Source organism: Danio rerio, chromosome 2 (genome assembly GCF_052040795.2).
Source record: "Danio rerio strain M-AB ecotype USA chromosome 2, GRCz13ab, whole genome shotgun sequence".
Taxonomy (NCBI): domain Eukaryota; kingdom Metazoa; phylum Chordata; class Actinopteri; order Cypriniformes; family Danionidae; genus Danio; species Danio rerio.
In genome coordinates, this window is record NC_141022.1 from 26,023,776 (window position 1) to 26,047,032 (window position 23,257).

The following is a 23,257-nucleotide window of genomic DNA, read 5'->3' on the forward strand; positions in this document are numbered from 1 at the left end:
AGAAGAACCCCTGGCACACCAAACGCAGAAGCAAATGGTCAGACTTTAAATGTAGATTTAAATTTTTTAAGTGGATTAACTTGCATTATCCATTTTAAGAGTAACAATGTGAGCTAGCAAAATAAACATTGTAAATTTTGATTTCATGCAGACTTTAAAGGTAATCTCAACCTAATATCTCCTATAATGACAAACTACATCAACGAAAAGCTTGTTTATTCAGCAAGTGATGTTCTTTTTTATATTTTCTTTTAGGCTTAGTCTCTTTATTAATCAGGGGTCACAGCAGAATGAACCGCCAACTGATCAAGCCCGTTTTACGCAGAAGATGCCCTTCCTGCCGCAACCCAACACTGGGGAACACCTATACACTCTTACATTCAAACATACACTACAGCCAATTTAGCTTATTCAATACCACATGTCTTTGGACTGTGGGGAAAACCGGAGCACTCAGAGGAAACCCATGCAAACACTGGGAGAACATGCAAACTCCACAGAGAAATGCCTCAGCAAGTGATGTATACGCTTTTTTAAATTAAACTTACGATGGGTTTGTGATCCAAGGTCACATATCATTCATTAAAGGTCAAAGCTGTACTCAAGCATGATGATTATTCAAGTTAAAGAGAGTGTCCCAAGAAGTGAATTATCATACCTTTTAAAATTTTTAGGATTACCACTACGGCTAGTCTATACTGATGCATGCACATACCAAACCTAATGGAGGTCTATTAAGGAGTCAGACAGGACTTTAAACCAATGCATTGGTTTGGAGAGGATTAGCCTGCTAAACATAGACAGATAATAACTTACTCGGTCAACCACTAGAGCAAAGCATGAATGAACTTCCCGCTGATCCCTACAGGGAAGAACCATTGGTCTTCATGAAATAGGCACTTAATGTGAATGGGCTCAACACCTGTCTGTTCTGAGAAAAAAAAATCCTATTTTTATTCAGAGTGTGCTTCTAATAAATCAATAAACCTTTTTAATTTTATGTGTAGCTTAAATTAAGTGTCAAGTTAAAGTCTTTCTTAAAAAAAAAACATACCTCTACGTTAAGCACAGTGTGCAAGCTGTTATTCTATATTTTATTGTGATATTTAAAAATATTTAACTTTTTAAAGATTTTATGATTTTTACAATTATTTTTATTTAGGGGAACTCCTTGATAAAGACCCCCTCGAAAAGGCGATGGTTCATCTCAAGGGGTTATCCCATTTTATAAATTAAAATTCATATTTACTAATATCTGTAGGCCTAAAGCACTTTGGTAAACACTTGCTGTGTTCCTTTAAAAAGTACCCTCTATAAATTTACTTCGATTTCATATTGCATGTTGGTCTGTTGCATGAAAACGATTTGAAGAGTTTATTATTGTACATTTGATTTGGTATAGTTCATGAACTAAAAGCATTGTGAGCACTGACTGTCAGGATGCCATTGACTGTTTTATATTTGGACTAAGCCGTTCACTTGCTTGATTAGTGGTTACCTAAGCGTTCCAGGTAGAGAGAGAGGGAGAAAATGCTGCCAAGTGTGCGACTGAGGGCACAAATGAAGAGCCACTTCAGGACAGATCCAAAATATGACAGAATGTTTTTGTTCTCCCAAGAGATGAAAGAGGAATGATGAAAGTGATCAGCGGAAGTTGATTGATCGATCGATTAGCCTAAAACCAATCGCTCAGGAGGGAGTTTAATGTGGGCTGACCAGTCGTCTTTTTGTTTCACCTGATTGGCTATTTGACTTCGGGAAACCTGTTTCATATTGAAGTTATCTGAACTTTCGCCGTGGACATGGGCTTCTTGTTATTAGCGGAGTCGGTGGGTTGTTTATGTAGGCTACATTACTTTATCCAGTGAAGTTGCGGTGGTTTGTCCTCGTGTCAGACAAACATGCGGGACATGAACGTGTTCGCGCGCTCCTCCGTGCTCGCCGCCGAGATGATGGATGTGTTTGATCGCACTCACACGGAGAAAGAGCTCGTCTTTCAGTCCAAGGAGCTGTGTAGAGACTTCATTCACTCCAGGATCACGAGAGAAGGACTGAGTTGGTCAAAAGTCGAGCTGGACCTGCCAGAACCGCGCGGAGTTCTTGTAGACGTGTCTGTGGTGCTGCTTAAACTGGGTAAGAGAAGCAGGAGTGAGTGGGAACTGAAAGGAGATCACCCAAAAAATTATATTCAGTCATCATTTACTCTCTCTTTACCTGCTTCAAAACTGTTTGAGTTTATTTCTTCTGTTGAACAGAAAAGAAGATATTTCGAAAAATGTTGGCCTTCCATGTTTGTTTTTCCTAAATCAAGTTTCTAACATTTTTCAGAATATCTTGCTTTGTTTTAACAAAAATGAAAACTCATAAAAGTTTGGAATCACTTGAGGGTGAGTAAATAGTTAGTATGCTTTATTTATTTATTTATTTAATTTTTGGTAAGGCTATCACTTGAAACTCTTAACAGGTGTGTATGGTAATGTAATAGTACAGTAAGCTATTTATCTTCTAGGTCAGCCTTCAGATCACGCAACTTTCTTCCAATTTTTGTAAGTTGTTGTATTTGGAGAAGTATTTATTTTGTTTCTGATGTCATGATTCTGGACCTTTGAGGACAACCAAAAAATAAACATTTTGCTTGAATGACCACTATTCTGAATACTGCGAGTTTCTGGTGAACACACCCCTCTCAGTATCGGAGCATATTTAAAATTAAGATTATATTTTTATTGTAACTTAACAACAAATGGATGTTTAACAGTTTACGATGTATCGCATACTAACACACCACCACAAACAGATAAAAGAATATATAAAGATATTAGACGCTCTCTAGAAAGGTAATATGTTCAATGGTCAGTGCAAAAATGGAGTAAAACAACATAGTGCTGAATACAATAAAAGGTGTATATATGCATTCTATATGTTATAGGATATCAATGCATGTCAAGGTTGTATTAATTAGTATGGGTTTAAGAAAAATGTTAACATTTGCTTTATTTCGTAACATTACTTCCAAGTTTTAAATAAATATATATTGTCATTTAGATAAATGTTTTAATTTGTTGCAAATAGGGATGGGACCATAACCACTTTCAAGGTTTACAAAAGTCAAGGTTTTAAAACCGCCAAAGTTTTCTGTTATACTGTTCCTAAGGTATATGCAAGTTGTTGTTTTTTTTACGTTTTTCACAACTATTCTATTTCGTTTTTTAGGGCAGCAGTTTCTCCAGCAGGAAATGAAACTCTACATCAAAAGCCACTGGTCCAAAGTATTTTAAATGTATCTCAAAATAAAATATACTCAATGTTCAATGAGGAAAATGTTTTAGTTTTTTACCCAGACATTTAAACAGAACATATTTTAAAGCTGTTATTACAATACCGTGAAACTGTGAGATTTATATCCAAGGTTATCATGCTGTCAGAATCTTATACCGGTCCATGCCTAGTTGCAAATGAATGTAAACATGTCTGACAAAAACAGCACCTGTTTTGTTGTATTTTGCCAAAAAAGTTCTAAATGTCATTTTTATTTGAAATATCATCATTATTTTCCAGTATAAAACCAAACATGTTGTAGATCTAAATCCAAAAATAATTTGTACAAACAAATATGAAGAAATATGTCAAGTGTAAACTGGAAATGTGTATACCACGTTTGTGGTTTTGCACTTGGAGTTCTTGAGAGACAGGTTTTATGATGTACAGTACATGTTTTGGAGGATAAAGAGGGTATAGGTACAGGATTGAAATAATGTTACTGGTTTTTGCTTTTGTTTTACAGGTGATGAACTGGAGTGCATGCGTCCATATGTGTATCGTAATATCGCAAAGCAGCTGAATATCAGCGTATCGGTGGAAGCTGTGGTTTCAGATGCATTTCTCTCGGTAGCAACAGAAGTCATAGCCATGGGTAAGTGAGTGGCATAACAATATAACAGAGGCCTGTTTCAGAAAGGAAGTTAAGTGAAAACTCTTGAGTATGTTAATCTTGAAATGAGGGAAAATCTTGAGTTTTTTTGTTTCAGAATGGTAGGTATGTCAAACATGAGAAAGAGCTGTCAGTCAAGCCTGTCTCTAAAAGGGAGGTAAATTATACTGTCACCATAGTAACTTTACTTTCAGTCCCATCTCATTTTTTTTAAAGTTTAAGCAATGTCTAAGTACTTTATTTATTGATTCAAACTGCAAAAATGCTTTTCTCACGAAGTATAGTGAGGATAAATTTAGTGGTGTTGCCATAGATTACGGCTTTTTAAATGCTTGGTTGAAGTGGGGATCTTAAGGGACTTTATGATCTGATTCCAAAACAATCCTTAACTTCAAAACTTCTGCTGTACATTTACATCTTTACAACATTACATTTCAACCAGAATTAGAGTTTACTTGCTTGTCTTTAATGATTGGATTCCATGTATGACAGAACTTTCATCTTAAAAAACATTTTATTAAAGAATTGTTCTGCTTGAACCGGCTTTAAATGTAATAAAAAGAAAGATTATAAAGAGTAATTATGAAGAGTAAACTTATTTCATAAAACCACATTCATTTTCTTAAAAAATATCAGATTTTTAAAAATTTGTTTCCTTAATTTACTTTAAGGAATTTATTTTAAGGAAAGAAATGTACAGCTAAAGTCAAAATGAGTAGCTGTCTTGTGAAATTATAATTATTTTAAAAATATTTCCCATATGCTGTTTATCAGAGAATATTTTTTTCAACACAATACATTTAATAACTAATTTCTACTAACTAGTTTTTTTGGTCTTGGTCATGATGAGTAAATCATATTTTACTAGTTATTTTGCAGGTTACTAGTATTCAGCTTAAAGCGTGAAGCAAGTTTTAAAACACAGGAATGCTTCATTATTTGCAGCACAGTGCAGTAGGCCTAGATCACTTTCATTTACAACCCATTTACCGACCACAAGCCTTCACTCGTAATGGAGTGTGCCATAATGGTCATACTATCCTTTCTGACCTTTTAGTGATTTTATAAAACCACTGACACACTGGACGAGTAGCACAGCTCTTCACAGTGTCTATATAATGACCCAAGTTTTCGCTTTTGCGTGTGTAAGGAATTTGAATAGTGTACTGAAGCTGGTGTCCTGACATTTTATCCTACCCATCAGATTATGCTACTAACACTGTATTTGAATGGTTCTGAGGTTGGGGTTTAGGATTAGGTTGGTCAGGGCATTATTACAGCTTCATCTCATACTACTCCACATTAAAATTTACACTGGTAGCAAAATCTGATGGGTGGAATATTGCGTCTTCAAATTGTGCTACATACTTTTTGAATGGGAAGTAGGACAATCTGACAAGGTAGGATCAGAAGCGCAGAGCTTTGCCTGTTATTATCAGTCTGTTCAAATTCTTTATCATGCATGTGTCTATCAGTATCGTTTTTTGTTTAATTTTAATACAGAATCAATTCTGAACTTTTAAGAATCGATTCAGAATCATTAGAGAAAGAATCGTAATGCATTGATTTTTATTTTTTCCTTCCACATTTAACTTCTCTTCACTTAACTTTATTCATTCATTTTCTTTCAGCTTATTCCCTTTAGTCATCAGGGGTTGCCACAACGGAATGAACCACCAACTTATACACTCATATACTACTGCAATTTTAGCTTATTCAATTTACCTATAACACATGTCATAGACTGTGGGGGAATCAGAGAAAATCCTCACAAACACAGGGAGAACATACAAACTCCACACAGAAATGCCAACTGACCCCGCCAGGATTCAAACCAGTGACCTTCTTGCTGTGAGGCAACAGTGCAGAAGGGTACAGAAGACCAAACAGAAGATTAGAGTTAGCTAAACCTCCTTATTAAATCGTCACCTTGGTGATGTGGGCATGACTGACCTCACTGGCCTTGCATTCATAAACAAAATATTTTTTAAATAAATGTAATAAATATTAGTGTTAGTAATTATTATTATTATTATTATTATTATTATTATTATTATGTATTAGTACTAATAAATTCTGTGCCTAATTGGGGCTTTTTTGGTGGGCAAAGTGATAAACTGCAGAGTTGCACGTAAGGCCATCATGACTACTATAAATGGAGTGAATTCAGAGATTGTGGGATGTGTTCCAGATGTAAATTAAGCAATGTAAGCCTGAGCAGGGTCTGAGCTTCAGTCTTGGACGTTAATTTCATTATGTTTGTTTTTATTAAATTACAGTGAAATGGTCTTTACTGGAAGAGCAGTTGACTTGAACCTATTGTTGCATTTGAGAGGGCTATTTGATCATCTGCTTCTCTCAGGGTTTAACGACAACTTCTTTTTTCAGAACATGAAAAAAAGAAAAGAAAAACCCTAAAAAGGACATACCCACATTCTTCCCGTTGTACATATTTGGTCGCATATTTTATCTTGGTTCTAATTCTATTGATGCACATGGTGGTCCACAACCATGGAAACATCACTTCTCTCTGCCCACATTGATCTTGCAAACTTTTATGTCCTCTATAATGTACTCTAGTTCTGTGAGGAATTATCTCAAATGAAAGCTGAGAATGGAGGAACATAAACAAGGGTCATTGCCTCTTGGCACATCATTAAATTAAGCGTTTTCTAAGACTTAATGGTGTTGGCCTTCCTGTTACTGTCAGCACAGCCGAGCTGCATTGCTTTGTAGTTGAGCAGGTTGCAGTTTAACCCTTCTTCTACTAAATAAACTCCGTATTTAAAAAAATAATATTTTTTTTGCATAAATCTGTTAATCAACCTTAGTCCAAAACTACTAAATGTTTTTAAACTTTACAGGATTTTAACTCTTTAATCACCAAGTTCACAAAAGATGTCACTGATTTGGTGAAAAAACACATACAAAATGACATTTTTTCAGCATAAAAGGTAATTGTGGACTAGATTTTTTGCCTTTTATCACAGTCTTGGACATGTGAATGATGAGCAACTACATTGTTGTACTGTTGGTGGATGTTTCTGCATCATTGACTTCCATATAACCACATTTGATGGTGCATAAATACACAGTCTTTGTTTTTAATTACTCCATGTAGGTCTCAGAGCTAAAATGCGTATTTTGTAAAAATATAAAAATTTCCAGTCCACAGTTACTTTTTATGTTACATTGCATCTACAAGCCAACTAATTCTCATTAGATTACAAGTAGACTGTTAGGTTAGGGTTGGGGTTAGTGTAAGTTGACATGTACTTGCTAAGTTTCTTATAGTCAGTTAAATGTCTGTTGAAGGAGCATATCAACATATATTAAGCTGACTGTCTACTAATTCTCAAATGGACCATCAAAATAAAGTGTTACCCATAATTTTTAAATGTGGCAATTAAAGAATTAAAATCCAGTAATTTTCTAGACAATTTAGTAGTTTTGGTCGGGACTGAGGTTAATTAAATTTATGCTAGGAAATTTGAAAATAAATTTAATCTGATGCATTTTTACAAGTTTAATTCGGTGGATGTTTACATCCCTAACATAACAAAAGGGTAGTAAATCTGCCCAGAGTATCATTGTTTTTTTTCCCTCAAATTATATGTGAAAATAAGATTTGCCACCATAAATCATTCTGCTTGCTGAAACACAGAAAAAGTTATGGCCAAATTAAGAATCAAACTCTCCTCAGATGATGTAAACATCCCAACAGTACATAAGGGTTAACTGTTTAAGTTGTACACAGTAAGCTGTAATATCCTATATAACAATATGTCAATATTAATAGATAAAATATTTATAGCAATGAGTAGTTCAAATGACCTGTGTTAGTTAAATAATCACAGTGAAATGGGAATGTTGAATTAATTCTTTAAAATTACATTTTGGTGTTAAATTTCCAAAAGTGATTTATATTGAGGTATAGTGTGCACCTTTCAGATAGTATTTATGAGAATAAAATGCTAAAATATGGGTGAAATAATGATATATTGTCATTTAGAATAAATTATATAATTGGGTAGAACTGAAACTACATATTTATTGACTACTTATTCAAATATACAACATGACTAAAATTTTTACATACTGTATGTTAAATAATTAACACTTTGTGCTGACAATTGGGTAAACTCCAGTTCGAAGGATGGATGCAAAGATTTAAAATGACATCACTTTGGGGTTGTAGAGATGCTAATCTTTTATTGTGTTATAAATGGGAATATTTTTACTGCTTTTAAATTGTTAAGAGGATGTTAGTTGATAGTCTATAAATTATGGTAAAAAAGGATTATTTTGCTCAGGAATAAAGTGAAACAGGACACATTCTCTAATGCATGAAAATTGTAAATCTCATTTGTTCCTTTTACATTTGCATAAGATACGAGCAAATTGACATTGTAACCTGCTGTATAAATTACAAGAGGGCATTTGAGGTGCTTAGTTTACCTAAAAATGAACATTTATTTACAATTTACTCACCCTTAAGTGGTTTCAAACCTTTACAAGGTTAACACAAAAGAAGATATTTTGCAGTAAGCTGAGAACTTGTAACCACTGACTTTCATGGTAGGAAAAAACCAATACTATGAAGGTCAATAGGTTACAACTTTCCAGCTTTCATCAAAAAAAAAAAAAAATGTCCTTTGTATTCAACAGAAGAAGAAACCCTAAACAGGCTTGGAGTAAATGATGACAGAATTTTCAGTTTTGGGTGAACTGTCTCTTTAAAGGCAATGCTTTTCTAGCTCTGCTCATAGAATGTTTTTTACTTTTGAAGGAATCACATGGGGTAAAGTGGTGGCCATCTACGCTGTAGCTGCCGGGCTTGCGGTGGACTGTGTGCGACTGGGCCATCCTGTCATGGTGCACACTATTGTGGACAGTCTGGGAGAGTTTGTGCGGAGAAGTCTCGTGCCATGGCTCAAAAAGAGAGGAGGATGGGTAAGTGCTCGTCCTCTGTACTAAACCAAGACCTATCCTGACCTCTAGAGGCCATGTTGTTGTTGTTATCCACCTGCAGACAGTTCCCCCAAAATTGAAAATTCAATAAAAAAAATCATTTACTCATCGCTTACTCATTTTGAGTTTCTTCCTTCACAAAAGAAGATAATTAAAAGAATGTTGGAAAACGGTAACTATTGATGTCCATATAAGGGTTCCCAAGGCCATTGAAAGCCAGGGAATGTTTTTATGTCCAAGTCATAGAAAATCAAGGATTTTTTTTTTGTCACTTTAAATTTTAGTGTCAGTTTATGAAATTGGCATTTGTCAATACTATATCAAGCTTTATCCTCACGTTGTTCAACAGGTTTTGCCTATTTTTTGGTTATTTTTTTGCACCACTTTTATTTTTCACTCATCAACTGGCCATCACTTAAGTCAAACTGTAGCTGCTAACTAAAGCAGACACTCCAGGAAAATCATTTAAAGAGCTATGAAAATTACAACTTCAAAGACTGGGTGCTTGTTTCTTTTTTTTTTTAAATCTGAAATAAATTATCTATTGTTGCTCTCTCAGTGACAATTAAATTCATGACAACTATTTTAGATGCGTACATAAAAATATTCTAGCTCAAACTCTTTTAAATATTATGCAAAGTTCGACATTTCCTTGTTTTGCCATTCATTATAGGCCATGGAGGCTCAGCTTTTTAGTCAATGAAAATCAGGGAATTTAACACTTGGCTACCATAGAAGTCAATGGAACTCATTTCCAAAATGTAAAAAAAAAATTTTTTTTTAAATCCTGTTTTGTGTTCAACCTCAGGAAAAAAACTAAAACTTATGCGAGTTCATTTTTATGTATCAAAAATGATATTTTGCTTATTTACCCAACAATGAGATGGCTTTTTCCAGTTTGTTTTCCAGCTCATCAGAATACAAAATGTGCGATAAACGGATTATAGATTTATTCTATGCCAACCCAAAAGGGCATAAGGTGTGTTTAAATGTATGATTTGTTTGTTTAATGTGTGTATTGATATAAAACAGGGGTCACCAACCTTTTGGAAACTGAGAGCTACTTCTTGGGTACTGATTAGTGTGAAGGGCTACCAGTTATTAAATAACACATTTTTCTTAATTTACTTTTAATTATATGTTATTATTAATAATTAATAATATTCATCTATGTGAAGACATTGATCATGTTAATGATTTCTCACAGTAGTTGTCAACAATGATTTATCAAGTTAGATAAATATCAATATGCAACACTTCATTTGTCTGAAATTGTTTTTAAAGTTTTTTTTAATACATTATATAACTTAAAAGTGCTCTGGTGAGCTATTTTTAGAACAGGCCCGCGGGCAACTCATGTGAACCTGGCGTGCTACCTGGTGTCCCCAACACAACTCGTCCCATAATGTGTGGAGATTTAAACCACACTGAACTGAACGAAACTGAACTTTAACTCTGAAATCTGGACTTTACTAGAACTTTGAAGCTGCTTTGACACAATCTACGTTGTAAAAGCGCTAAAAAATAATTTATTAAATTTAATTTATTTAATTTAATAATCAATTCATGAATTGAATTGAATAAAGATAGCATAAATAAACCTCTCTAACACTAATGAGGAATCTACTCAACTTGTTTAAATATTTTTGACAAGTATGATTATTTTGCATTTATGTATTTCAGAGTAAATCACACTATGCGTGAGTGTCAGACAGACACTAACATGAGCTGCAGAGCTCATTAATATTCATGGCCCTTCCAAATATGGTAAAAAACAATTGTATTAAATTAGGGTCAATTCCTTGGGTTGGAAATGGGCCTGTAAAATGGTTTATGGAGAATTTCTGCACTTACCTAAGCCCACATACGGTCTATTTAGATCAAAGAATTTAACATGTATCAATCCATTCTGTGGCACATTCAAAGAAAGTTTGTAGCTGAAACCATGGCTCTTTGTGAATTATTAAATGCAAATCAACAGCTACTCGCAAAAACCCCAAATATTTATGGTCTTTTGAAGTGAACTTGTGACCTGTGCACGAAACATTAATAATCAGTTTCTGCTTTCATTTTATAGCATTCATTTCTGTGATGCATTAAATGACCAGGTTTTCTTTGTCTTTCCCAGGTTGACATTTTAAAATGTGTGGTGAACATGGACTCTAGAGCTCATGTCCATTGGTTATCGACAGCAGTGTTAACATGGAGGGAATTCATAAAGACTATGTACGTCTACCTGACGAAGTAGACTTGCGCATGAATTCATCGTGTTGACCGAGGACTCTATCTTTCCCTCTCTGAACTGTTTGTGGAGTAAACGGCCCCTCACAAAGGTCACAGCACAATCACTCAGATTTAACTGCACCCTAATCATCATTTACCTGCTTGTTTCTTTAATACTATTCAAAAGACTGAAACAATCACTATGATCTGACACTGTGTGGAGGGGAAGGTGCTGGAGTAACATGATGTCTGTCTTCCTTTGGTTTAAATGAGCCAGAAATAAGGTAACAGGTAACGGAGTCGGGTGGATTCACCCTATACTGAGGTTTTATATTGAATGAATGGAGCGGTGAGTGAAAAGTTTGACAGTCGTCAGATTTTTATTTTTTACAAAACTGCGTAATTAAGATGATGTTTGGAGTGTCACTTTGCACTTTCAGTTTGTACAGTTTGTGTGTGTTTGTGTATAACACTGTTGTCACCAGCTGTACACATCTTGAAATAAAGGTTTTAATGTGTGTACTGAGGAAGAAATTGACTGTTTGTACAGAGAGATGTCTTCAAGAAATATCAGGGATATTGTGTTTAGCTCACAAAATATGATTAATCTACTCTGCCATTAAAATGTTTTTTTTTAGATTTTATTTATTTTGAAAAATCAATAAGACAATATGGTCATTTGTTCCTCAAGCAGCATTAAGTTAGCACAATTTGAAATGTTAGCTGTTTACATATTTTTTGTGCCACTTTTTCCAGGGTTCTTTTATTAGGGCCCAAGCACCGAAAGTGTGTAGGCACCTATTGTATTAGTTCCAGATCTTCTTATAATTCCGGCTTTCTCTTCTTCTGCACTGATCTTCAACAACAACAAATTTGGACTCTCTAACTCAAAGTAGCGCCACCACTTGTTTAAAATTTCACTTAGGTTTATCTTTATAACTTTTGAACTGTATGGGCTACAATCAAATGTTTTTCCTCTGATTCCTTGGCTCAGGCCGATTCAAATACACCCTATAATGTCAATTTCTGTCATGAATTTTTTTTTTAGTTTAGTTTAGTTTATTTGTTTACAGGGTCAATGCACATTAATAAACATTACTGTAAAATGTGCCAGAATTTTTCATCCGTAGACCCTTTACAGAATGTTAAAAAGTCACACCTAAAATAGAAGCACAACATTAAACATTAAATACACTTTCATAAGAAATATAGTTAAAAAAGTAAAGAAAAGAAAAAAAAGAAAAGAAAAAAAGAACAGACTGATGGGAGCAGAGGACAAAAAGCCAAAGACAACAGTACAAATGTGTCAAGAATACAGTACTAATGCTGACAATGCTGATTTGTCAATAACCAATTTCTAACATGAGACTGAAAAGAACGAAAAGTGCATGATCTTCTAATTGTTGGTGGGATGGAGTTCTATTCCCTAGCAGCTCTCACTGAAAATACAGATTGACTGAATTTGCTTTTTTTGAGAGGAATAATGCAGTCTCCTCTGTCACCTCCTCTAGTAGTTCGGTGAGCAGTCGTTCTAATATTTATAAACTGATTTAATGGTGAAGTCGGGTTATGTAAAGTCTTAAACATTAAACAGATATGTACATATGTAATTAAATTTTCCCAACTAAGCAGGTTGTATTTCTTTAATATTAAACAATGGTGATATTGAACTGATTTCTTATCAAGGGTTTTTATGGATTGTTTGTATAAAGATTTAAGTGGCTTCAGAGTAGTGATGCTGGCTTGGGACCAAGTGGTTAAACAATAAGTGATGTGAGAAATGATCATGGAGTGATAATAGATTAGAGCAGCCTCACATGAATTCTGATCACGAATAAATCTAAAATTTGCTAAACTGAATCTGACCCGGTTACAAACCTTTTTAACCTGAGACTGAAATGATAGTTTTGAATCTATTAAAACTCCAAGGTACTTGTACTCAGATACAACTTGTAATCTTTCCCCTGATACAAATACATCTGGTACTACACTTAGCCTACCATTCTTAGAAAAAAACATACACACGGTTTTAGAGATGTTCAACTGTAAACAGCATTGATCTAACCAGGCTGAAAGATGTACCAGTGATTCTGTGAGTCTGTCTGCAACTTGTAACACACTACTACCATGAATAAATATAACAGTGTCATCCGCATACATTTGTATGTTATTGTTAGGACACATAGATGGGAGATCATTGATATATAAAGTAAAAAGTAAAGGGCCCAAAATAGATCCTTGTGGAACACCTGTGGATATACCTAGAGGGGCAGATTTGTAATTTTGTATATTAACACACTGTGTGCGACCAGACAAGTAAGATTCTATCCATTTTAAAGTTTGTGGTGAGAAGTTAAAACCAACTAATTTGGACATGAGAATTCTATGATTTACAGTATCAAAAGCCTTCCTAAAATCAAGAAACACAGCCCCAACCATACCCCCCTTATCTAATAAAGACTTTACTTTTTCAGTAAAGTAGCAATTTGCCATCTCACTTGAGTAGTTTGCTCTGAAGCCAAACTGCAATGGATGTAAAGCAAAAGAACTATTATTTAAGTAATTTGTAATTTGTGTGGCTATCAGTTTTTCTGCAATCTTTGAAACTATAGGTAAAATACTGATAGGTCTGTAATTACTTGAAGAGTGTGGATCGCCACTTTTAAATATAGGCACAATGACAGATGATTTCCAAGCACTGGGGAACATCCCCTGAGAAATGGACAGATTAATAATTTTGGTGATCGGCTTTACTAAAGACTCACTAATGTTTTTTAAAAGTATCACATCCATCCCAAATATATCTTTTGCTCTGGATGATTTAAGAGATGTAATTGCTCTGTTGACGTCTGATTCGGAAACTAACCCTAGAGAAAAAGCTTGTTCTACTGTATTTACTTGATGAACTTCTGAATAATTGGGAAAAAAACACTGTGTGATTGAAACTACAGAGTCCACAAAATAATTATTAAATACTTCAGCTATATCAGCTGGCTTATTAATCATTTCCCCATTTACCATTAATTCAATTGATGACCTATCTTTTCTTTTATCTCCTTTTAAGTAGTTCAATTGGTTCCATATTAATTTGGAGTTACCTCTTGCTGCTTCAATTATTCTCAGGAAAAAATCTGCCTTTGCTTTTCTCATACACTTTACCACCTTGTTTCGTAACATAGTGAAATGTTGTCTATCATGAGTCAGCTTTGATCGATGTGCAATTTTTAAAGCAAGATCCCGCTTTTTTATTATTTTTAAGATATCAGAGTTCATCCAGGGGACTGTATGTTTTTTGTTTTTAGGCTTTAAAGTACAGCTAAAATCTGTCATTGTTCTTTCAAGTTTTTTTGTGAAAATTTGACTATCCTCATCCTGATCAGTTCCAGTTAGTAATTCATCCCATTCAATCTGAAGGACGGCCCTTCTAAAATCATCTAGTTTATGTTTTGGAACACCATAAGAATCATGTTTCCTAACAAAAGAATTTAATCTCTTACTAGATAATTTTCTGGCGACTAAAATTAAATTGTGATCAGATATGCCTGTTAACATATTAAATGTTTTTAAAATTCTGTCTGCTCTGTTACTAAAAATTAAATCAATTTGTGATCTTGTAGAATTGGTTAATCTTGAAGGCCCATTAATCATTTGCTGAAGATCAAAATGATCAGTTATTTGTTTGAGATGCTTTCTAACTATTTTATCATCCCAATTAATATTAAAATCTCCCATAATAATGACTTCTTTACTAAAATTACACTGTTTTAATACTTGTTTTAGGTTTTCATAAAAACTAACATTTGAAGATGGTGGACGATAAATTACCATTAGTGTGAAAGACATTTGTGGCGATTTTTTCGCTATTTAAATTTTTTCATAAAACCTATTTGACTAAACTCATCCTAGTTTGTCCGATTTTCACCAAAATTAAATCACATGACCTTCAGATAATGCTGACCATTCAAGTTGGTTAGGCGATCCGTTTTTAACTTGCGAACAAATTTAACGTTGAGCTTGCAAAAATTGACTTAAGGTGTTATCTCCATAATGCATTGACGTATTTACACCAAACTTGGTGTATGTTATTACAACCATGGTTTGAAGTGAGCTTCAGCGTTTCGGCAGACTGCCCCCTAGTGATCCGGAGATACAAAAAAAAAAACTTGTTTTGCTTATTCATTTTGTACAAAATACATAAAACTGGTCTCTTTACATCCTGCCAAGATGTCTGATTTTCCTAGGTCAACCATTTTGGTATCGGCCATTTTGAATTGTCAAAAATTATGTCTGCTCTATTTTACGGACACATTGGCGAATTATAAAAATCAGTATGGCTGCGTCTGAAACCGCATACTTCCATACTATATTGTACGCTAAAATCAGTATGCGAGCCGAGTAGTATGTCCAAATTCATAGAATTCGAAAAACAGTATGCAAGAAGTACCCGGATGACTTAGTACTTCCGGTGAGATTCTGGAGTGCGCATCCCATGCACGCTGCGCTATCCCATGATGCCCTGTGTGCGAATTTCTGAATGGGAGTGAAGCGACAATTGACGCAAGTAGGTTGCGTGACTATGACAAAATGGCGGATGTAGTACGTCTGAATTCCCTTCCTGCTTTTTACATTCATACTGTATGGAACGTACTTCTCTAACGGCTGAGTAGTATGTTTAAATTCAAATGCAGTACCTACTGAGTAGTAGGCGTTTCAGACGCAGCCTGTGTTTTCGGAACTGAGCCCTGAAGGAGTTTAAAGTTTCGTCACAGCAGCACCTTTTGGTTAAATGTTATAACAATAATTCTAAAAGTGCTAATAACTTTTGACAAATTTAGCCTATTATTATAAAACTTGTCTTGATGCATTTCTTGGGTTGTTCTGAGAATAACCAATACCAATTATGCCTTAATTAACAACTTCCTGTTCGCCATCTAGCCTTGGGTCAAAAACCTTCTTTTTTGAACTCCTACATTATTTGGCTGATTTGCACCAAATTTGACTCAGATCATCTTCAGACCATGCTGACAAAAAGTTATTGAATTTGTGTCGATAGGTTTTAGTTTACACCAACAACAAATATGCTGGCATGATGCCAAATTACATCTGAGGCTGTATCTCTGTGATGGTTAAAGATAATGACACCAAATTTTAAGTCTATCGTTGTTGCCTCACACTGACCACAACATAGAAGCTTGTAATAATGAAACTTACAGATTTGATAACTTTTGACTGCATATGCTTGTTTTGATGAGTTCCAGTTGCTCTGTAGCTTGTTGCCATGCTTGTTTATGATGTGGCCGCTGGGCTGCTTGGTCCCGATAATTGCTGTTTGCAGCTATATTTATTATTATTATTATTATTATTATTATTCTTTTAGAAGGGATAGGATTTAACTATTTTAACATTAGGAATTCTAAATATTTATTTATTTTAAAATGTTAAGCCAAAAATACAAATAAAAGTGCAGATTTAACTGTTGACTAGAAATTACCCATAGTAAACAAAACAACTGCACTTTTAATCAAGAAAAAATAAATGTGTATTTGATACTACTATAAAAATATTTTATAATGGTATATGTACTTTTAAAAATGAGAATACTTTTTAAATATTTTCTTTTAATCAAATCTTCCAGATAGCTATGGTGCTGTGATCACATTCCTTCAAGTGACATGAAGGTCCACACTCAATTTATTCACAGGAGAAAAGAAAAAAACAAACAAATATTTTGTCTGTGAGCTGTCATTTATTACTCATTAGCAAAATGACGTATCCCTGAATTGTTGTTCAATTTATTAAACATGTTTAACATACAAAGTTTCCTCTTTCATACACTTTTACTGGAGAGTAAATTAATTCCTAGTAGACATTTTAATAACATCTAATCTGTAAACTTAATCTTATAGAAATGGATATAAAAAACAAAAACATGCTCATCAAAAACAAAATATGCCATAAACAACCTTAAAACAATTTCAGTTTGTAAAGAGACATTCATAGGTTTATTACAGTATCTCTAATATACATTATATAAACCTTTTTATTTGTAACATTATTTCCAAAGCATATTTTTTAAAAGACCAGATCAGTGCAAATCTACTTCTTTAGATGACGTTCATAACCATACATATATCACTGTTACCTGCAGACTGCAATAAAATATAAAAATCAATATTTGATGTCAGACTAGTACATAAACTGAAGTGCTGCTCAGAAACACACCTTTTCTTCCACATGACAGTGAGTTACTCAGTCCTGCGGTACGTGATGTGCAAATGCTGTGTCAGAGGCTGTCCATCCAGAGCCATACACACTGTCTGCTCCAGACGTCCATCCGCACGCAACTGAATGTGCCTAGAGATCTGATAAAAAAAAAAGTAGTTTTTATAGCATCAAATCAACATTTCTATTTCTATTCAAGTCGCTCAAGCAGCTATTTCTATTTTTATTATCATTATAATTATTCTATAATTATTGTAAAAATTACAAAATGAATAAAATAATTATTTAAAAAAATTATTAAATAGAAATATAATCATGAAGTGCATCTTAAAAGATAAAAATTTAGGTAAATGTACCATGACAACAAAAAATCTATTATGCGTCTGTAAACAAACTGTTCACTTTAGTTTCACTTAATACAAAAATGGGGTTATAATAAAGTTAACATACATTTTTATAATTAAAGGGCCATGAAACCCCCTTGTTTCTGCAGGGTGTTTTCACAGCTCTACTTTGGAAAAAGTCTAGAAAGTGGGCGTGTCCAGCTCTGTATAGGGGGAGTGTCGGAGGAGCAAAAGAGGGATGGTCTGTAAAATATTTGCATAAAAATGGGAATGTCGTTTTGCACGCGCTGATTTTCAGAGTCAAAACACACACACACACAGGGGAGAAAGACTGACTGTTTACGTGGACATCAGTAATCGAATTATTTGACAAATTATTAAATGGTGGACTTAAACTGCAGTTTGGCTCTTTCGTTCAGGGAATTCATTCATGCCCCTCGTGACATATTTGATTCGAGGAACTGCTCTAATAGTGTATTTTTCATGCAATGTTTGATACCGCACAGTGCCATACTTGCATCAATTAAGAGTTAAGCAAAAAGCTGCTGATTTTTATTTCAAATTTACTCAAACACAGGTTTATAAATTTGAATTATTTTAAATATTGTAACATTTGTGAAATGTTTATCTGGTTGATGTGTTTGTAAAATTTGGACAATAAGAGAGTAGTTTAAAATAACAACTAACTAGCTTTTTATGTTGTAAAAGGGAAATAGCCCTTCATTGTAATCTTCCATAAAAAAAGCACATAAATTAACACTATTCTTTTTATCCAAAGTTTGATGTAAAGCAGGGCTATTCAATTAGTTTGTCATGAGGGCCAGTTCATGAAAAGCATCCCAAATGAGGGGCCGGAGAGATATGACTTGCAGTCTAAAAGATGACAAAATAGCATCCATCCAACAGCCCATATGCTGTATTTTTGCTCCTTAGACACCCACGTTGGCTTTTTCTACATTAAAATGTTGATATGTTGTATTTTGAAACTACATAACATCACTGCATTGTACAAAATGTTTTTTTTTTTCAAACATATTTAAATGTTGTATTTCAAAGCACAACAAAAGCAGTGAATTGCTTAAGTAGGCTTCTCTTACATTCAAACACATTCCTATGTTGTTTTAAACGGCGTAACAATTAGGGATGCAACGATTATAGATTTTGGTTGTACGATTATAGCCTGAAGAATAATCATGGTTTCACGGTTATCACCGTTATTATGTTTTTATTAAATTTAAAACACTACTAGTTTAGAAAATAACAAGAAAACTGCTTATATTTTAAAGTGTTGTTTATTGCTATTGACATTGACATATTGCTACTTTTATTTACAATGAAAATAAATGACAGAAAAATGAATAAATAAATAAATATAAGAATAAATAAAAATAGTATTTGTCTAATGTTAATTTAAGCTACATATTAGCTAAGAATTTAAATTAACTGTTGTTAATATCTGCGTTCATACATACATAATCATTTGAATAATTTGTAGTAATACGTCTAACATATTGTTTGTTTACATTGCACTGAAAGCCACGCACAACTCTCACCACTAACGCGTGAGATAATTTCTACTGTGTGCACCTGGAGGGTGCGAGTGCGTCGGCCTACTTGCAAGACATGTGCGCACCGCTCCCAATATGCGCACATCTCCATTGAAATGAATGAACTGGTGTGCGGAAAAGATGCAAAAGTGCGAAAAAGAAGAACGACATGCTGCTATAGTTAATCCAACGTATGTGCGTATAAGCATAACTTTGTTTAGTTTTAGCAGTTTTGTTCCGCAGTGTTGAGAAGCCTTTGAGATTACGTAACAGTATTGAATTAATAGTGGAATCGGCTAATCGTTGCATCCCTATTAACGGTATCAGTGCATTGAACAAATAGCCTTTTCTACAGACATATCCAAATGTTTTCGGCTGCTTGCGCCACTCGCTTAATGTTAGGTAACTCACGCTCTGCGCAGCCTTCAACTTCCACTGCACAGCTCATGCTGTATTGAACAGACGCATGTCACTTCATAACTATAGCGGCCGTTTTTTTAAATGAACTAAATTCACTTTTGATGTCTTAATGACACTATTTGGAGGGCCGGAACAAATTGCTTGGGGGGCGGATTTGGCCTGCGGGCCGCCAATTGAATAGCTGATGTACAGTGATCTTAACTAGAACATAAAGGCAGGGTGGGGCATATAGTAGCTCCTCCCCTTAAAAACACCCAATAGCGTGACACTTTTTAATAGTAGCTCTGCCAGTTAGAGCGGTTAAGATCAAAGGCATCAAATGAAAAGCAAATGAGAAGCGTCCTAAAGGGGACGAGGCAGGTCAGATACTAGAGAGCATTTGATTGGTCTGATGATTTGATGAGAAACTGAAGTATAAGGTGACGTCAAACAAATCGTAGATTCATTTAGGCGGAAGTGACAAACTGCAAGCTTTGGATGTTTAAATCAGGTTTATATCTTCTAAATGTGAATTTTGTCAGTGTTTTGGAGCACATTAGCTTAGATAGATATTCTTAAGACTAACATACTGATACTAACACCTAAAAGCATAATTTTAATATCATGAGACATTATTTTAATTATGCTACTCTGTTAATCTGCTACTACAATTGATGCCCTTTTGGGGCAATTGATGGAAGTCGGTAAGCTTGTTTTCTAAGACCTGCTGAACATGAGGCTGCTTGGCAAAAGATGTTCTGGCCAGAGCAGTGCTTTGTAGAGTCAGCTGCTGTCCGGTCAGTTCCCCTTCCTCAATCTCCACCAGTCCTGGAAGAGACATGAACAGGGTCTTAAAAAGATGCACATTTACATGGATGGACCTATAAGATTTGGACATTTTCATAAATCAAGCACCTGAGTTCTGTGCAATGATGAAGGCCACCCTGTTGGTGCCCGGCTGAAGCCTGATAAATCCACACTCCCTGTGGAGAGGCTTTTTGCTCTCGGCATGGAATGCATTAAACCTGAAATAAATAATTTACAAACAATGTTATATTATCCCTTTATATGAAGCTCAAAGCTTGGAATGTTACTGGGGGTTATGACAAGACTTTGAATTCTTATGATATATGTTTTAATTAATGTTAATGAAATCATTATATATGGTTCTTCTACTGATAAAGGGTTGAAACTGCTCAGTCGTAGAACTGCAATATGGCTGTATATCAGCACTGCTGGTCTGCATGCAGTTAAGGCTGATTTAGGGGCCGATCACACCGAATGCGCTTTTTTGAGTTGAGGTGCCTTTTCGAATGATTTACAAACAACAGGGAGCGTTTTGCGTGCTGCTTGTGCGCCCTGTGTGCCTTGTGTTTTAACCACCTGTTGTACCTCGCGTTTTTGCCGTTGTGCGCTTGCAGTTAAAAAAAAAAGTCAACTCTGACTTTCGTTTCGTTCTCCAATCAAATGAAAGCAGAGGCGTGTTTTCCGTTGAGGTGCCTGCAGTGTTTGTGTTATCAAGACAACTACAGAGACTTTTGAAGATGGAGGAGAGACTAGCGGTCGCTGTTTTGAGTTATTCGGTGCTGTATAACTCACAAATCTTGAATGTTACAATATTTTTACATTTTTAAATTATATTATTATCAACAGCAACACTGGCGCATATTCTGCAGCTGATTCCGTTGTTGCGCAGTGACATAAAGGCACACAGAGCTTCTTTTTTTCTTGTCAACATAAAAGGCAGTGAGGTGCACCATGCATTTTTGGAATGTAAAAGAGCATTTGGTGTGAATGACCCCCTTTTATCCAAACAGCATTTGTGCGGTCGCATAGCCCTCACCGTGGCTAACGGCGACGCGCACCACTCAAATGCACCTCTACATGTTGCAACGATGCATAGCACAAGCTCTGTGATTGGTCGGCTTTGTAGCTGTGACCAGTGTGGTTGGGATTGAGAACCCCGTAAACCTGTTGGAGCGAGTGTTTACAAGTGTCGAGTCCGTTGAAGCAGCTCTAGAAACTGTTGTTTTGTGTTTACCTTATGATTAAAGGTACTAAATGTCCACTAGGTTAGGGCCTCCTAATTAGCAAGTTTTAGCTACTTGTAAATTAAGGTAGCATTCTGAAAAAACAAAACACCTGCGAAGGAACTGGATACAGAGAAACTTAACATAAGCTACTGCCATCTAAGTTTTCAGAAGACGATCGCTCGACGCAGAAATATAAATCAGCCTTTCGCCTCCAGCAGTTTTTGATTTACACTGATTTACAGCCGTATTGCAGTGCTACGAGTGTGATATTGTGTTAGTACAACAGATTGACTGGATGTCTTGACAACAGTGTCGCACTGCTAAACTATCGCCTTTGTTTTCATTTTGGACATTCACCAAAACTGCTAACAGTCACTGGGCATTTTGAACATATCTATAAAATATTCCCTCAACTTAAACCTTTAAAATCTCAACTGAAATGTTTATAATTCATGGATGTTTTTGAACATTAACGTATGACTGCTCTCGTTTTAAAAAAAGATAAGCCTGGAAAATGAACGGATCAACTTATTTGATTTATATGTAAAGTAAAGGTAATTGTTTTTATTTTAAATATTTTTTAAAGTTTGTAATAGTTACATAATCATTAAGCCAAATGTTTATCCAAGTTCTGTTGAACTTGAAAAACTTAAATTAATAAATTCATTAATTTCAACATAAATTAATTTCACAATATTACTTCTTTTACAAAACACTGAACTTGAGTATCAGACCTGTCTGATGACAATCTTGCTGAGATTAGAAAAAAGATTAGATTATAAAAAAGTATAATATATATGGTTTAAAAATGTATAGCTAATAGTTTGCACATCATTAATTAAATATGTCAATAAAAATGTATAAACTAGAAAAATTTCAAATGAACTATACTATATTTTATTTCTAGTTACCTTGAAAATTTATTTTATGTTTCTAGTTTCAGCTAACCATGGCAATCCTGACTTAAACTGCAAAGCTTAAAAAAAATCACAATTCTTTTGTTACTTACATGAAGTTGACGACAGGCTGTCCTACGTGTGAGAAGTGAAGAGTCTCCGTGTACCGAAAGGGTGCGATGGAGGGGAAGGACCCCTCGCCAGGCTCGTCGGACTGCCAGGTGCCCAGGAGCCAGTCCAGTGGCAGCACTGCGGGGTTCAGGTCCGCTGGGGAAACAAAAATTAACCTTATAGTACATTTCATAAAATATCTCAGCAGTAACACTCACATGTACCTGCTGACTGTTTGGCTTAGTTTTAATGCTAATGCATTCGACGTTTGACCTACAAACGATAGCTCGGTAAATAACCATTAACGTAGAAAAAATATGACAATCTAGGTAGTCAAGTGTCTATGAATCTCAGTTAAATCGCCATGTTGTTCTGTCTTACCAGAGTAATTGAATGGGCATGACATTCCGAGTGAATATAGACGAAAAACAACGAAATGTAGCTATAGGTGAGACTTCATTTATTTCTCGCTGTGGCTGCAGAACTACTATCTGTTTGTTTTTGCCATCGCACTGCGTATCAACTTCCTGATCAGATGATAGGAATTCTGGGAAATGTAGTTATTTCACAATTAAGTCGA

General features: G+C 34.8%; 2 protein-coding genes and 1 long non-coding RNA gene across 4 annotated transcripts in view; 1 reads left to right on the forward strand and 2 right to left on the reverse strand.

Annotated features, from left to right (window-relative positions):
• LOC148679736 (uncharacterized) overlaps window positions 1–23,257 on the reverse strand; it is an 807,653-nt gene that overhangs the window by 575,215 nt on the left and 209,181 nt on the right. The gene's annotated exons all lie outside the window — the stretch shown is intronic.
• bokb (BCL2 family apoptosis regulator BOK b) lies at window positions 1,551–11,655 on the forward strand. Its single transcript, NM_201185.2, is given in 4 exon segments — window positions 1,551–2,133; window positions 3,785–3,913; window positions 8,721–8,884; window positions 11,031–11,655. Coding segments are annotated over 4 exon segments (636 nt in total). The 5' UTR covers window positions 1,551–1,910; the 3' UTR covers window positions 11,151–11,655.
• On the reverse strand, window positions 16,852–23,198 carry thap4 (THAP domain containing 4). Of its 2 annotated transcripts, XM_087239842.1 has the most exons (6): window positions 23,059–23,170; window positions 22,680–22,833; window positions 20,553–20,662; window positions 20,362–20,465; window positions 17,348–17,487; window positions 16,852–17,274 (listed from the first exon to the last, which is right to left on the reverse strand). In XM_087239842.1, the coding sequence occupies exons 1-5, from the start codon at window positions 23,081–23,083 to the stop codon at window positions 17,371–17,373; spliced, it is 510 nt and encodes a 169-aa protein (XP_087095968.1). In that variant the 5' UTR covers window positions 23,084–23,170; the 3' UTR covers window positions 16,852–17,274; window positions 17,348–17,370.